This window comes from Lissotriton helveticus, chromosome 7 (genome assembly GCF_964261635.1).
Source record: "Lissotriton helveticus chromosome 7, aLisHel1.1, whole genome shotgun sequence".
Taxonomy (NCBI): Eukaryota; Metazoa; Chordata; class Amphibia; order Caudata; family Salamandridae; genus Lissotriton; species Lissotriton helveticus.
In genome coordinates this window covers 1,858,096,439-1,858,113,817 of record NC_136068.1, presented here as the reverse complement: position 1 = coordinate 1,858,113,817, position 17,379 = coordinate 1,858,096,439, and the positions used below count along the sequence as shown (strand labels likewise).

Genomic DNA, 17,379 nt, shown 5'->3' with positions numbered 1-17,379 from the left:
TTAGCAGTGCTCACAGAGGGTCGTACCTGGTTGATGCTGCTCTCATCTTGCACTTCACTACCCTTCAATCGCAGTGGTGAAGTCTCAACGAATGCCGTCATCAGGATTGGAAACCGCTGGGGACAACACGATGCATGAGCCTTTACTGGACTGAGCAAAGTATCTGTATCCAATGGTACTTCTGATTGTAGTGTAAGACAGACGTCTAACACGCATTCTTCTCCGCACAGCATACATCTTAACACAGGTAAGATACAGTTTTGCCAGATGGGTCTGAATGAAAGAAACCAGGTCATATTCAGATCTCTTAGCCGGGCTAATCCAAGGACTTTAGTTATGCGGTCCCGATAGCGTATAGCTAGGATCGTTTCTTCCATTGTTGCTGGAGTCTTGTCTGTGACATGGCTTGCCATAACGAAGCAGGAGAATCAAATATAAACAGGAGTGGAAGGCCGCCAAAGAATGAATGGACAAAATTAGGAAAGATGCCCAGGACTGCTTTGAAAGGTGTCAACAGTCCCGAAAAAATTGTCTTAAATATACTCGCGATACCATTCGTATCAGAAATGTTTAAGATTTTGTTTAGCATTTCTGCGAAGTGTAGGGGGCAATTTGTTGATAAAAGGTTATGAATCTCTGCCGATGTCCTTGCAACTTGGAGATCATACCTTTCTGTTGATGACGTCAAGAGCACTGGCGTCTGTAGAAGAACAGACTTCATTCTGCTTAAAGTATCAATTCGAATAGAAGAGATTTTCAGACTGGGCCAAATTGTACCCTCCCTGTCTGGAGTGTCGTTGGGATACAATACTTGCTCACAGCGAGTGACCCTGGACGTTACGCTTACGAGATAAGCTTTTCCTGGCACCAGGCCACAACATCTGTGGTCCACAATTAGAATACAGCTCCCGTTAGAAAGCCGTCTAAAGAATGGCTCTATTCGAGTTGCAGGTGTGCCAAGCTGGTGACATGAAAGGTTATTTGAAGTCCCCTCACAGGCCCCATGCAAATTTATACCCTGACACAGAAGTATACCACTTAGTGATTTTTCACAATTATCACCACTAAGAAATACATTCTGTCCTTTTTCACTATAACGTGTGTGTGTAAGGTAATTTCCATGATGACTTGATGTATCCTTTACCCAACCTTTCATACTGGCCTGCCTGTATATACTGTTGGCAGTATCGAAATTGGAAAGTCGTTATTGGAATAGTTATTATCCCGTGTATTATCCATTCAATGACAGGTCGTTCTGACATTGTCAATGGTAATCTCTCAAGTTTTTCAATGCTAAGAATTGTATATTCTGCTCCCTTTTGTGCCAAGCTGATTTGTATATCAGTAAGGTTAAAGATAGAGAATAATGACGTTGTGTTGATTAAACGCCAAGGCACGTAGCCTGAACGCAGATTTTGTAACGTCCAGCCAAGCTGTACAATAGAACGCAGTTGGGACTGACCATGTTGTAACATTAGCATGTCCTGTTCTATTATATCGATTGCAGATGATACAATCCAGTCCAGTGAATATATTCTGGAAGACAGAGTCATTAACCCATTGTCCACAACAGAAAGTGATTTTTCCAAATTAATACGGTCAATTTCCCGTATTTTCTCTGCTGTTTTAATTTGAGTTACTTTCCAAGCTTCGTTATAAGCTGCATATATAGAGGCCGCTATGAAACGCTGTTTGCGTGGTCCCATAATGAAATCACGCAAGTCAGCACCTTCTTTAAGTAAAGTTAAGTGTTGCTTAATTTCTGCCAGTGTGGATGTATGTAGCCATTCAAGGCAGAGTTTTCCTACACTGTATGTTGTTACAATCCCTGGATGTTCTGGCCTGGGCAATTTGAACCTCTGTATTTTGTTCAGGAATCTATTTTGACAGTTATTTGTGTCTGAGGGCCAGATCAACCATTTCTTCCAATTAGGATGTGTTCTGTTTTGGTTTAAAATATGGGCTACGTCTATCTCAACCTCTGTAGTGCTATTACTGTCAGGTGTTGGCTTTGCAATAGACGGTTTGTTTAAGTCTTTAATTTTGGCTAGGCCAAGACAGGTTGTTTGTTGAATTGTGTCGTTCAAAAATATAATTTGTTCTGGGATCATGCAGGCTCTGAATAACGATTCTATACCTTGGACTTGCCAGTCTTTAGTACCCCAGATTGTTTTCGTTTCAATGTTATTTTTCCAGAAATCAAAACCAAATGTACTAATTTTTTCATAAAATGATTCTGAATAGATTCATTTTGTATTTGTCAGCATGGTTTTCATTCCTGTCTTATTTAACAGTTTGAAATAAAATGTTTCTGCGTCACTTGTGTTAAACCCTGAAGTATGGGAATTTCTCATAGAATGTTTTTGAACTACCTTTTGGTGGAGTTGCACAATGTTCCCATTGATTATAATTTAAAACATTTCTAGGCTGAGCAGATTTATGCAAATAATGGTTACCATAATGGTTGTAGCAGTACATCTGATCATGATTTGATGGACCCTGTAAATAATCATGTTCTGTAAATTTTGCTGACATAACTAAGTCTGACATCATATCATTAATACTTTCAAAGTCCCAATCATCAGAGAATGTTCTCGTTTTACAAAGTCACTTAATGAAACCTTAAATTGATGAGGATACTTCAAGAGTTCGACCGGGCCATATATATCGTAATCTGTTTTGTCCCATGCTATCCCACCGGGTAATGGATTGGCTGTGAAGTTTACTGAAAAAAGTTCTCTTTTCTCGATGTGTGAAGACTTGTGTGGCTTTAGGACCAGGTTGATGTTCTGGCTTGCTGTGTCAATTGTAACATATTTTCCCTCAATGAAGTGTCCCAAGCATAGCACCATGATGAGCCAAAGCAGGAGGAAAAGTACACCTAGCACCACCCAAAATTCAATCCATGGGGAAATCAGATAGGTCTCTTTTAGTTGAGGAAAGAGTTCTTTAACTTTGTCTTTAAAAGTTTTTATTGTTGGCTGTTCTTCAGGTTCGCTAGGATCCTCAGAAAAGTCATCGAAGTTGATGAAGTAGCCTGATGCAGGTTTGTCAATTATTGGAATTGCTTCTGGATTTTTCCTTGTTTTATTAGCATAGTCTGTGGCTACATCGTTGTAAACAGGTGTTTCTTGACGAATTGTTGTAATTTGGGTTTCAAGAGGCATAAGTTCCATGGCTTTGTTGCATAGTCCTTGTTGATTCACTGTAGGTTTATCAAATGTGATTAGTCTCTCAGTTTGAACCTCTTGATTTGTAGCAAACTTTGGTGTTCTGCTACTTCTTGGGAGTCCACTTGGCCTACTACTTATTATTGGCCACATGATTGTGGTTTAACCAGGTCGATGGATACAACTCGGTTCTCCTTTTTACCAGCAAGGGGCGGTAGTACGACTGATCTTGTTCCGTTGACAGCTAAGACAGGTACTGCTTTTCTGTAAGAAGGCCCAAATTCCTTCTTCACCGCGATTTTCTCTCTGACCAGATCCCCAATCTTTGGAATCCAGACAGGCCTTGCTGGGACAGGTGGTTTCTCTTCAGTGGCTGTTGGCTGTTGTTTCAACTTTATGTTGCTCAGGTCTTTTCTTGTTTCATTTAAGTCCTGTAAAATAGCCAAACGATCTTTGATATCAAAGCATTTTCTTTCTACCACTGAAGTTTGACTATCGAGGTCCTGGATATTCATTTTAGTCCCGAACAATAGTTCGTACGGACTGAAACCTTTTAGAGAATTTCTTGGCAGATTATTAAGACTACGCTGGACACTTATTAAATGTTTGACCCACCCAACACCCGAACCTAATACCTTTGCCGTTATAGATTGCTTTATGTCTCGGTTTTTTCTTTCCACAAGCCTGTTTCCCTCGCAATGGAAGGGACAAGAATACCGCAATGCAATGCCCATGCTGGTCATGGCCTCCTTATAAGCTCGAGAGCTAAAAGCCAATTGCGTATGTGCCGATAAAGACTTGCAAATCTTTTATAACAGTTCTGGCGTCAGCCGAGCGCTGGGGCCACATCCACATGAATCTCGTGCAGGAGTCCACTGCGACCATGATGTATTTATAGTTGCCATCCCTTTGTAAGGGACCACAGTGGTCCAGGTAAACACACGCTAATGGTTTATCTGAGATCAGAAGGGGCGTCTGTGCTGGTCTTTTTACCGTCGAAACTTTCATCTTTTGGCATATTTCACAATCTAGAACATAGTTCCTAGTTTGTCTTCTCATTTGTGGCCACCAGTATCTCTGTTTTAATAATGATACTGTGGCCGAGACACCAGCGTGTGCAGAGGCGAGCCCTTCGTGTGCCGCTATAATTAGTCCTAACCTATGTTCCATGTTTGGAATTGCCCTATCCCCCACTCCAGGGATTCAAGCAAATGGAACGTTATTCCCATCAGTTATGTATGAGTACTTTACTGGAAAGCCTTTCGGGAGTGTTTTTATCGCATTATTTACTGTAGCACTGACAGCTTGTAATATGTCGCTGTCTATTTTTGTTTTTGACCGGGTAATGGCAGCTACGGAAGCTGTTTGCACAGCTGCCTTCGCGGCCTCATCAGCCAATGAATTCCCCGCAACGTGAACGCCATCACGTTGATGACTCAGTGTATGTATCACGTGAGTCTTTTGTAGTTCCTTTTGTAAAAGAACTACTTGTTCCCAAAGCGTTTTATGCTTGATTGTGCCACCCTTCGCATCTTTGAAACCATTTAGAACCCAATTCTGCAAGTATTCATTATAAGACTGAACGCAATAATACGAATCGCACACTATGAGTGTGGGGAATTCGCGATCAGTATTTTCAAGCGCCATCTTAAAAGCCAGTAGTTCAGCTCGCTGAGCTGTACAATCCCCTAGAGATTGTGTTTTAGTGACCAGTGGTCTAAACTTTCCTTCGTGCCAACGACCTTTAACAATCGCGCACGCAGCACTGTAAGCTTGTTTACCCCCAACTGCGGGCTCTGCTGATCCGTCTGTATATATTATACAGCCGTAGTGTTCAAGGGGCAGGATTTTGGTCGGCAGAGGACATTCAAATTCATATTGGAGAAATTCTTGTGTTTTTAAATTAGGATCAAATTCGTAGACCACGTCTGTTGCAGCAAGAGAATTAACCCATTGGATCCTTCTAGGATGTAGCGCTTTTGCATTTGGAATGCTTGCCTTTGTTACCGCTTCTAGAGCTGGTACTGGTGTAACAATGATTATTCGTTTACCTTGTGCTAGGGCTCTTTCTTTTGCTACCGCAGTCTGAACCGCAGTTAGAATTTTTTCCGTCGAGCTAAATTTCATTTCAGCTTTTGTGTACAAATGTGATTTGTATGCTATTGGTACAGTTTCTCCCTCATTAGAGGTTAGGTATGTGAATCCGCATCTTCCTGGGATGACCCGGATCACAAGGTTGCGTGTGTTATCGCGTGTTTGCAACTTTGTTTTAGCTAACATGTCTGTTTGCAATGATCTCAAAATTTCTTATTAGTTTATAGAGAGGTTTAACCCTCTCTGCATAATTTAGAATGTAAGTTCTTCCGAAATTCAGGAAGCCTAGAATTGATTGTAAGTTTTTCAGCGTTCTTGGTGCTTGGATTACAGCACATTTCTCTAAGAAATTGTCTGCCAGGCTTTTGCCTTCACTTGATAATTCATATCCTAAGAACAGGACAGTTAGATGGGCAATTCGTGACTTTTTACAGTTGAATTTGTAACCCTCTGCTGCGAACCCAAGTATTATGGTGTTCACTCTTTTCAAGTGAGTATCCAAGTCGTCATCTGTTAGATAGATGTCATCGACATAAGATAATGCCTCATCATCATACATTTGTAGTAACTCTGTTACTCTTGCTGAGAATAATCCTGGGCTGTTCTTGAACCCCTGTGGGAGTCGACAGAATTTTTCTGCGAGCCCATTATTGAGAAAGCGGTCAAATACCTGCTTTCAGGTGCTATATTTTGACAAAAGAATCCATTAGAGATGTCTAATGTTCTTTTGTACTTTTTGCGCACGATGTTATTCATTAGTGCTGCACTATGTGAGTTTTGTACTGCAAAGGTTTTGCAACATGAGTTAAGGTGTCTGTAGTCCAAAACTAGACGATATGAATCGTCTGGCTTGGAGATAGGAAACAAAGGGTTATTCATTTGTGAGGTGCATGTTTCAATTACCCCCTGGTATTCAAGTTGATCTAAGATCTCCCTGACCTGTTTTTTAGCTTCTTGCTTAATTGGGTACTGCCTTTGTGCAGTTGGTTGATTTTTTAACTGGATTTTGTGAGGAGGACCATCCAACATGGTTTTTATATTTTTTATGAATTGGAATGTGATTTGAGAAGGCAGGCATAATCATTTCTTCGCCATGAGGGCACTCCCTTACAAACTCCGGGGGCCAGTCTTTTTCAGCTAAAAGGATGTCATAGCCTTTTGAGAGGTTATCCCAAAATAGACCCCTTATTTTCCTAATCTTATCTACCTCTATACGTAATGTTATTTCGTATATTTTATGAGGTTTGCTAACTCTGGTATCTGCAGTTTCCACCTGAATGTATTCATTCGTGTCCACTGTCTCCAGATGATTCATCAGGATCTTGCGAGCTATGCTCACTTCTGCTGCGCTGTCTAGCATTGTCTGAGCCCACTCTCCGTTTTTCAGTTGTGTCCTCAGGATCCTCAGCATGTTTGACTATTTTAATGCTGGCTACCTTCTTTTTTGGAAATTGTAGTTTTTAGGTCTCGTCCTTTACCATTCCGAAGGAATGGGAAATGGCGAGAATTCAAGTGCTCGAACTGATTGTCAAACCACCGCTTTTTTTCGTGGCGTTTTCTTCGAGTGCACGTACAGGCACGCGCGTTTGGCCCATACACTTTCATGGCCATCTGTTCCTCAATGTCCCTCCCACCCTTCGTTTGATCTTGCCGCGAGTTCAGGGTAATGGCCCTCCCCCAGCACAGAGCGCGCATCGCGGCCGCACAGCACATCAAAGGGCTTCTCCCAGCGTGTGCTGTGCGGCTTCTCCTCCCCTAATTATGTGGCCGGCCGTACTTGTGTTTCCCGGCCGCTTCCCGGCCACTCTTGTATTTAATTAGCAGCAGCAGCATTTCTCCTGCGCCAGGCCACATCAAAGGCTCTGTGCCACTTTCACCCACACAGCAACACTTACAGACACGCAACGCAACTCACACCCACGCAAGCCCACTATCATCCACACAACACCACACTCACCCACGCAACGCCACTCACCCAAGCAACACCACTCACACACGCAACGCAACTCATCCACGCAACCCCACTCATCCACGCAACCCCACTCATCCACGCAACGCCACTCACCCAAGCAACACCACTCACACACGCAACACAACTCACCCACGCAACGCCACTCACACACGCAACGCCACTCACACACGCAACGCCACTCATCCACGCAACGCCACTCACCCAAGCAACACCACTCACACACGCAACACAACTCACCCAAGCAACACCACTCACACACGCAACACAACTCACCCACGCAACGCCACTCAGACACGCAACGCCACTCAGACACGCAACGCCACTCAGACACACAACGCCACTCAGACACGCAACGCCACTCAAGACACGCAATGCCACTCAGACACGCAACGCCACTCAGACACGCAACGCCACTCAGACACGCAAAGCCACTCAGACACGCAACGCCACTCAGACATGCAACGCCACTCAGACACGCAACGCCACTCAGACACGCAACGCCACTCAGACACGCAACGCCACTCACACACGCAACGCCACTCAGACACGCAACGCCACTCAGACACGCAACGCCACTCACCCACGCAACGCCACTCACCCACGCAACGCCACTCACCCACGCAACGCCACTCACCCACGCAACGCCACTCACCCACGCAACGCCACTCACACACGCAACGCCACTCACACATTGTGGGTGCAGATTGTGGGTGCAGATTGTGGGTGCAGATTGTGGGTGCAGATTGTGGGTGCAGATTCAGAGTGCAGATTCAGAGAAAACTCAGCAGCACCACCACCATTGCAATGCAATAGGTCTCGTTTTAACGCAAATTTAAGCTATAGGTCTTGTATATGACAAAGCCTTTTATTTATGTTCCAAAAACCAGAACGCAAAAATAAAGGGCATTATCATTTACAATGCTAATAGTTCAGACTCGCGTTATTGCGAGACCTATTGCATTTCCAATGCTTGTTTACTTTGATGAGCAGGTTCTTTGTCTTTGGACTTGACGTGCTCTTCCCTGTGTTCTGACCGTCCTCTTCTTTCCGATTTCTGCGAGGAAGTCTGAAAAGATCGAGAAGGACGTGTATCAATATCTTGATATCTATCAGGTTTTTTCAAATTATCCTTATTTCTAAGGTTGTATCTTTTCTCAGAGGCCTCCCTCTGGGGAGACTTGTGTCCTTGGTCCGGAGATTTTTCTCTCCGCCGAAGAGACCTTCCTCTGGACTGGAATCTTTTTTCTTTGGGAGTGGATTGTTTATTTCCATCCCAGCTCTTTTTTGGAGTGTTTAAATTATTTTTTATAAATATTTTCTCAGGATTTTCAGTTAGTTGGGGTTTTACTGGTTTCCCACCCAAACTATCTCTTCCTAGCTCTTCATAGGATTTTTCTATGATTCTGGCAAGTTCAAATGGTTGTTCTGCTATATCTGTTTCTTTCAATTTCTGAAGAAAAGTTATATCCTCAGTTGCCACTTGAATTAGGTCTCTATATGCCTGTGTTAATTCTTTTATTTTAACTAAGAGTTCTTCGCTTGACATTTTAGTAATGTCCGGATGTGGTGTGTAGCTGGCTAGAACCGGCCACGTTGCTCCTGGTCTACCTAGTGGACCGAGCCTGGTGATGTGATTATTATGTTTTAGGGCGCCTTTAAACCAGAGCAGGTGCTCTTGGTATTTTAATGGGATTTCCACCTCCTCGAAAGGGGTGTACTCATCCGGCTATTTTGTAATAGTGGAATTCATGTGTGACAGCGTTTGCTGCTGGAAAGTTTATCCATGAATAGAATACCTCTGTCTGCCAATATTCATGTGCCTCAATTACGAATATGACTGTACCACCTATCGATGTTAGTCCATTTTCTATTAGTTTAAGAGTTATAGTTTTTCTTATGCTGACCGGGATGAGTATTGCACCCGGGTCTTGCTGTAGGAGACTTGTGTCTTCCGCTAGGAGTTGGGCTGCTATTCTAGCTGCCTCCCTTTCTTCTTCATTGTCTGACATTTTACTGACAAGAAGGTTTTTTGTTGCAGATCAGGTTTTCAAGGAAACAAAGATTAGGTGCACAATATTTTGGAACGCTGTATCCTTCAACGTTGAATAAACCAAAAACTATACATAGAAATCTCTTTCTACTAAGCTCCGGCGGATTTTAACCTTTGACCCACTCCAGACGTCTTTGGAGTATTTATGGGAGAAAGGGTCTATGTGAAAAAGCACGACTGAGTTACTCTAACGTCTTGCGTTAGATTTATCGCCTTACCAAACGTTGGGCGCCATGTAGTGTAGTTCCTATAGTCCCAATAGGCTCTGCGCATTGGAATAATATATTCAGCAGTGTAGACGTAGGACTGAGGTTAACTAGGTCTCTACTGACTATATTAGACGTAAGTTTTTGCCAGCTAGCTCAGAGTTCACTAGAAACTTTCTCGAATAAGCGAGGAGGAGTTTAACCTCCCTGGATGGACAAGAAGGGATTTAGTTTCTGACAACCATAAAACATCACAACTTTGCTCTCCCTGAATAAGAGGTTATCCCAAAATAGACCCCTTATTTTCCTAATCTTATCTACCTCTATACGTAATGTTATTTCGTATATTTTATGAGGTTTGCTAACTCTGGTATCTGCAGTTTCCACCTGAATGTATTCATTCGTGTCCACTGTCTCCAGATGATTCATCAGGATCTTGCGAGCTATGCTCACTTCTGCTGCGCTGTCTAGCATTGTCTGAGCCCACTCTCCGTTTTTCAGTTGTGTCCTCAGGATCCTCAGCATGTTTGACTATTTTAATGCTGGCTACCTTCTTTTTTGGAAATTGTAGTTTTTTACTTTGATGAGCAGGTTCTTTGTCTTTGGACTTGACGTGCTCTTCCCTGTGTTCTGACCGTCCTCTTCTGTCCGATTTCTGCGAGGAAGTCTGAAAAGATTGAGAAGGACGTGTATCAATATCTTGATATCTATCAGGTTCTATCAGAAGCATGGTATCGGTGCCGACCGGAGCCCAAGGGCGTGGGATGGCCCGAGCTTTCTTTTGCAGTTGAGGTGGATTTCAGGGCAGGGGAGGAGCTGTACTTACAGTACGCTGTCCATGTGAGATGTCTTCATCTGGGTTGGAGCCGTACTCGGAGATTGGTTCCTGTTCCTACTAGGCTCCGATAGCATCGCTGGCTTCTTCCTCCAGTTCAGTTCCAAAGAGGTCCGGAATGGAGCCTGTGTGCTGGCTCTGCATGCTGCAACGTCAAGCCCGATGGTCGCGAAAAGTCTTCTTGGTGTAGAAAGCTTTGCATGTGTGGCAGTCCTGTTCACTGTGTTTAGGGGAAAGGCACAGGTTACACACTTTGTGTGGGACGGTGCGCAGGTATTTTGCGTGGCACCGAGGGCAGAATTTAAATGGAGTTTGTTCCATCAACTGCGAGTCGAACCGACGTGGGTAGGCCCAATGGTCTACCACGAGCTCTCCGATCGAAAGAGGGTTTTTTGTTTGTAAACACGACACGCAAAGAATAGAATACGCAATCGAAAACAATACCGTTGAGGAACAATGTCTTGCGCACCGAAGGAATGGTGTCAAGCCGGAGAGCATCGACTAAAATCCAAACCTGATGGCGTAAAAAAACAACCTAACAATGCGCACTATCACCGAAAGGAGGAGCCACCTGACTGGAAAGACTTCTTCAAAGAAAAACGAAGTGCAAACATCTGGACCCAATACTAGATGGCGATCTATGTATAGCATATGATCTACAGCTCTTATGCCTCAAACATACAGTTTTAAGACTTTTAAAGAGTCTTCATCATATTTTAAGTGAGGTTGTATGTTTTACATGGAAACCCTTTCAGAGCTCGGCATAAGCACGGGCTCTAAGAATCAAGCCAGGCTCTTGGCTCAGTTCTCTCTGTTAATTTGTTGGCTCGCCCACCCCTACTTAATCTAAATCACATTGCATTGCTATCCGTCATGTGCAATGGAGGCAGGTCTAGAGAGTCATAGTTTGTACAATGTTCTCGGTGCACGCAGGTGAGCCTGGATAACTAATAAGTGTACACAGGGTTTGGTATATTTAAATGAACATAGGCGTTTCTCTGCATGGATACTAGTATTTTTTTTTACTGTTTCTTATAGATTCAATGTGTATGAATCTATGTGAATATGCACATATGTAATCCATATATTGAGTTTATATGCAAGTCCCCCTCGAATCTAAGATTTCTGCCACCTCTTTTAAAATCCACAAGCTGCCACTGGATACTGAATTATTTACAGCAATATTTTCCTTAAGAAAAATACGGCGGGAGACAGTGGTTCATTGCACAAGTTTAATGATTTTGATGATGTTTAATGATCCTGATGTTTATAGATTATAATAGATTAATGTGGGCAGGTTTATGCCATTTGTGCTTATCATTTAAGACCACTACCCGGGAGTAAATATATAGTTGATCTGAAACATCACATGAGTGTGTTCTCATTCAGAACTTACAGTTGAATAGCTAATGTAAGTGTTCAGGGATTGCCTTAGTTTATTAATTCCTGCTTTATGTGAATGAGGCAGAAGCACTAAAAAATCCTAACTGAGATTACCACATTAAAGTAAACTGTAAAATAAAAGTACTTAGAATTTTTAGTAACTATTCTGAAGTTGTGTCGCAGGGTCTAGGGGCTCACAAACCTGGGCCTCCCCTCCCAAGGCAACAACTCTTTTTAAGCATCCCTCCCACATGCTCAAAGGCACCAATATACTTAATAACGGCATAAGGGAGGAGCTATGAAATGGCTGAAAAGGGTGCACTACTTACAATACTGAATTTCCATCCTTGCCGTCAATCCACTTCCATCGCCCTCCCCTAAAACGTAGTCCAATCCAGTAGCTTCTTGCACTTGATAGAGTCTTAACCATGTCCTGCAATTGGGAAAAAGATAAACTATCATTAAAGTACAGGTGGAAACGAGTACTCAGCAAAAAAAAGGCATCAATGTTTTAGGAACATAATTCAACTGGAAGATGCTTTCTAAATATGCTACATAGTAAGCCATGCAGGTACCTTGACACAGAACAGTTTTCAACTACCAAGCAGTTTTTTTTCAATTTCCTGAATGTTAAAACAAAACTTTTTAAGGAACAAAAAAACCTCTGAAAAAAACACACTTTGCTGTGCTGCCCTACGCCAAAGTGAAAGGGCAGGAATGATTTACATGACCTTGTAAATCTGAGGTAGCATCAAATTCCATGGGTGTTGAGTGGGTAAACCCATTGCAACGCCATGGGATGCCTCCCTGGTGCTGTGTTAGGTGACGCAGCGTTGTCACCTTACTCATGATTTATGAGGCCACTTAAAGCCACACAGGGTGCTTTTGCGAGACATCATAAATCCAATTGAGTGCCCTGCATCACACATGTAACACCTTACGTGGTGCAAAAGTGACACCGGTTTCGCATAAATAAGTCCCAAAGTATTTTCTTTTTATTTGTGACATCGGGGTTTCATGAAATGATTTGCCCAGAAGAGTCGGAGGCCTTCCCATGCAGGACCACACGGGAAGAAAGGCTAGGTTCTCCATACAGAGAAGCAAGGTGAGATAAGGAATTAGTTACTTACCTGTACACTATAGTTCTCCAGTATTATCTTTCATAGATTCACATGCTTGTATCTTCCCCGTCGTCATGGTGGGAGTCTCACGGTAACAGAATGACCAAGCAGTATCATAGAGAAGAAAAACTGCATAGAAAATCCCCATAGGGGCTGTATTATTTGGTAACCAGACCACATCCTTGTTTGGACCAAAAGCCAGCCAATCAGCATTGCTGCCCTGCCCTCACACTCCCCAGCAGAAGCTTCCTGCCTCAGATTTCCGTCCCCGAGTGAGAGACATGGATAAATACCGAGAAACAGGATCTGCCTGAGAAACGGGGAGGCGGGCGGGCGCATGTGAATCTATGAAAGATAATACTGGAGAACTATAGTGTACAGGTAAGTAACTAATTCCTTCTCCAGTATTACATCTTTCATAGATTCACATGCTTGTATCAGAGTAGTAAGCAGTGCTCACCAAATTAGTAGCGTTTCCAGGACAGAACTAAAAAAGGAAGCTCTGCCGTAAGACAAAGGTATAACAATACACATCATAATATACGAAATACGATAAATGCATGTTGACACATATCAAAGTATTGCATAAACAACAAAACATGCCATTATGTCATACCTTACTGAAAAAGACGTTTCAGAACAGCTTGTCCCACTGCCGTGTCCTCTTTCCACGCAGTGTCCAGACAGTAGTGTCTCGTAAAAGAGTGCACGCTCTTCCACGTCGCTGCTCTGCAGATGTCAGGCAGCGCCACTCCTGCAAACAAGGCCATCGAAGTTGCCATCTTCCTTGTGGAATGTGCATGTACCTTAGAATCTAGCGGCTTCCCCGCTTTTTCATGACATTTCAGGATAGCTGCGGAGATCCATCTGGCAATACTCAGTCTTGACAAAGGAAGACCCTTCCTTTGCCCTTCAAAAGCAATGAACAATTGCTTGGACTTGCGGAACGTTTTTGTCCTTTCAATGTAGAACTTTAGGCATCTGGAAATGTCTAAAGAATGTAAGGCTCTTTCTGCCTCCGATGAAGGATTGCTGAAAAAAGTAGGCAAAATAATGGGTTCATTGAGGTGAAAAGATGTTGCCACCTTGGGAATAAAGGTAGGATTTGTCCTTAGGATAACCCTGTCTTGACGAAATTGTAAGAAGGGTTCCTCCACTGAAAAGGCCTGGATTTCACTAACCCTCCTTGCTGATGTTAAGGCGAGAAGGAGGGCCGTTTTCCATGACAGGAACTGCAAATCTGACTTGTGAATAGGCTCGAAAGGAGGCCTCATAAGCTGTGATAGTACTGTGTTGAGGTGCCACGGCACAGGAGGGCGTTGGATGGGTGGATAAACCCTAAAAAGTCCCTTGATAAACTCCTTTATTATCCTGGAGGACCAGAGAGATGGTTCATTTGGCTTCCGCCTGAAGCGCGATATTGCTGCCAAGTGTACCTTGACCGAGGCATGCGACAGACCTGCCTTAGATAGTGACAGCAGGTAAGGGAGGATACCTTCAGGTGGTACTTCAAACGGATGCAAGTTTTGTCTGCTGCACCAATGGCAGAAACGTGTCCATTTCGCTGCATATGTTTTGTTTGTTGATACAGCTCTAGCCTGTGAGAGAACATGTCTGCATTCTTGTGAAATGTCTAGATTTTGAAACTCCCGCTCGTGAGGTTCCATGCTGACAATTTTAGAGATTGTAGATTCGGATGCAGAATTTGCCCTTCTTGCATGGAGATGAGGTCTTGAAATGTCGGGAGCTGGATTTTCTCGCCCCTCGACAAAAGAAGTAGGTCTGGAAACCACGCCTGTCTCGGCCAGGCTGGTGCTATCAGTATGATCCGGCACGGTTCCAATCTCATTTTGCGCAGTACTCGCGGTATCAACGGGAAGGGAGGGAACGCGTATGCAAACCTTCCTGTCCAATCCATGAGGAATGCATTTCCCTTGGAGCCCTGTTGATGGTATCTGGACGCGAATTGAACGCACTTTGAGTTGTTTTGCGTTGCGAACAAATCTAATGTGGGAGTGCCCCACCTTTGAAACAAGAGGCGAACCTGAGTGTGGTGTAGTTCCCACTCGTGCATCGCCTTGGTAGTACGGCTCAGGGCGTCCGCCCGTGTGTTGAGGACTCCCTGAATATGCTGAACCTGAATTGAAATTCCATTGGTTATGAGCCATTTCCAGATTCTTTGCGCCAATGTCGACAGTTGTTTGGATCTCGTACCGCCCTGCTTTAGTAGGTAAAACATGGTAGTGGTGCTGTCCGTTTGGATCAGTACTGACGATTGGCGTATTCTGGGGAGAAATGCTTGAAGACCTAGGAACACCGCTTTGAGCTCCAACATGTTTATGTGAAGCTGAGCTTCCCAGTCTGACCAAAGGCCCTGAATTTCCAGCTCCTGAAGATGCGCACCCCATCCTTTCAGCGAAGCGTCCGTCGTCATCATGAAGTCGTGATCTAGAGGAATGAAGCTCAAGCCTTGATCCAAGTTCTTTCGAATCTTCCACCATGACATTGCCACCTTCATATGGCTCGTGATGGTAATGCGATCCTCGAAGGTACCTTTGGCCTGGGCCCACTGCTCGTCCAGTTGTTCCTGCAAAGGCCTCATTCGAAGCCGACAGTTTGGCACCAGAGGGATGCAGGATGACATCATCCCCAACATGGATTTGTATATCCTCACGGAAGTGGACCTTTTTGCTTGAAGAGCTGCCGTTAGCCTCATGATCTTTCCCATTCGTTCTTCGGAAGGGTAGGCTTTCCCTGCACTGGTGCATATCCATGCCCCCAGGAACTGGATGCCCTTGGCCGGAGTCAGCGAGGATTTCTCTAAGTTGGTCTTCAGGCCCAATCGCTGAAACAGCCGGATGCAGCTCTGAAGAGATGTTTCTGCCTCCCTGAAGGATGGACCTGTCACCAGCCAGTCGTCCAGATATGGGTAAATGTAATGCCCTTGCAGTCTTAAATGGGCTGCCACCGGGGCCATGCATTTGGTGAATACCCTCGGGGCTGACTTGAGTCCGAATGGCAGGACCTTGAACTGGAAGTGGCGACTCTCCACAACAAATCTGAGATACTTCCTGTGCTTCCGAAGAATTGGAATATGGAAGTACGCATCCATGAGATCTAAGGAGGCCATGAAGTCGTTTTGTTTTATCAGTAGAAGAATTTCTTGTAACGATAACATTCTGAAGGGTATCTTTTTTATGTATCGATTTAGATCCCTTAAGTCCAATACCTGCCTCCATTTCCGGGTTTGTTTCTTTTTGATGAGGAAGAAATGCGAGTAAAAGCCTTTCCCTCTGAGATGTTGCGGCACTTCCTCTATGGCTCCCTTTTGCAGAAGCGAGAGAACTTCCTTCTGCATTTCCTGGCGATGTTTGCTGAGCCTGAGTACTGGGGGTTGATCCGGAGGTATCTCCACAAATTCCAGAATGTGGCCCCTGCTTATGACATCTAAAACCCATTTGTCCGATGTAATGGACATCCAGTTGTTGTAAAATTGAGACAGATAGTGGTCTTTGTCGTGGATCCGTTGTGTGGGGAGCGCCGGCCTGAAATCATTGACGTCTATTAGACTGCTGAGGTTTCCCCCTGGCGTTAGATTTGCCTCTGGACTGTTGTTGGTAAGAGGAGTTGGAGGACCTGAATTGGTTGTTAGTGTTATACTGTCGATATCCCTGCTGATTGTACGGCTGATATCGGTTGGATTGAAAAGAGGATCTTTGATTAAATTGACCTCTTGAACCTCTCCTCCGAAAGGACTGAAACCTTCCTTGCTGAAGTGATCCCAGCGCTCGAGCTGTATCCGTGTCCGATTTTATGCCTTGCAACGCCTCATCGATATGCTTTCCAAATAAGTTTTCACCGTCAAAAGGCATATCAACGATTTTCGCCTGTACCTCTGGACGAAAAGACGTCGCCTTGAGCCAGCCCTGTCTGCGAAGCGAAACCGCTCCCGCCATCTGCCTGAAGGCCATGGACGAAATATCCATGGCGATGTCGATAGATTCGGCAGCAGATTTAGAGCCTTCCTTAAGAATGGCTGCCGCTTCCTCCTTTTTGTCCTCTGGAAGAGCAGAAAGTATGGGTGCAATATCAGACCACATTTGCCTGTTGTATCGTCCAAGCAGTGCCATAGCATTTGCCGCTTTAATGGTAGAGGCAGCCATGACTGCAAACCTCTTACCTGCTCCATCCATTCTCCTTCCCTCCTTGTCAGGTGGCACTAGGGAAGTAGCCACCGGGTTCTTAGAATTTCTTTGTGCCGCCTGCGTCACAACTGATTCAGGCCTGGGGTGCCCAATGAGGCAGGCTTTTGTGGACTCTGGGGCTCTGTATTTCTTGTCAATGCGGGGAACTGAGACCGCAATAGACGCAGGTGTTTTCAAGATCTTCAGACCCTCCTCCCAGATGTGAGGGATAATTGGAATAGAGCGAAGCGACCTCTTGTTTTCATCTTTGAAGTCATACAAGAAACAATCCGTTTGTTGTACCTCAACATCCAGATTGAATCTTTTGGCCGCCCTTTCCATGAGATCATGAAAACCTCCGATA

At 44.2% G+C, this 17,379-nt stretch overlaps 1 protein-coding gene across 2 annotated transcripts in view; it reads right to left on the bottom strand.

Moving 5' to 3' along the window:
- Nucleotides 1-17,379, bottom strand: part of LOC144767792 (uncharacterized) — an 834,271-nt gene that overhangs the window by 205,186 nt on the left and 611,706 nt on the right. For both annotated transcript variants that reach the window (XM_078651172.1, XM_078651173.1), the window contains exon 6: nucleotides 12,040-12,143. In XM_078651172.1, the coding sequence (XP_078507298.1) occupies nucleotides 12,040-12,143 (104 nt within the window). The remainder of the gene's footprint in view (nucleotides 1-12,039; nucleotides 12,144-17,379) is intronic.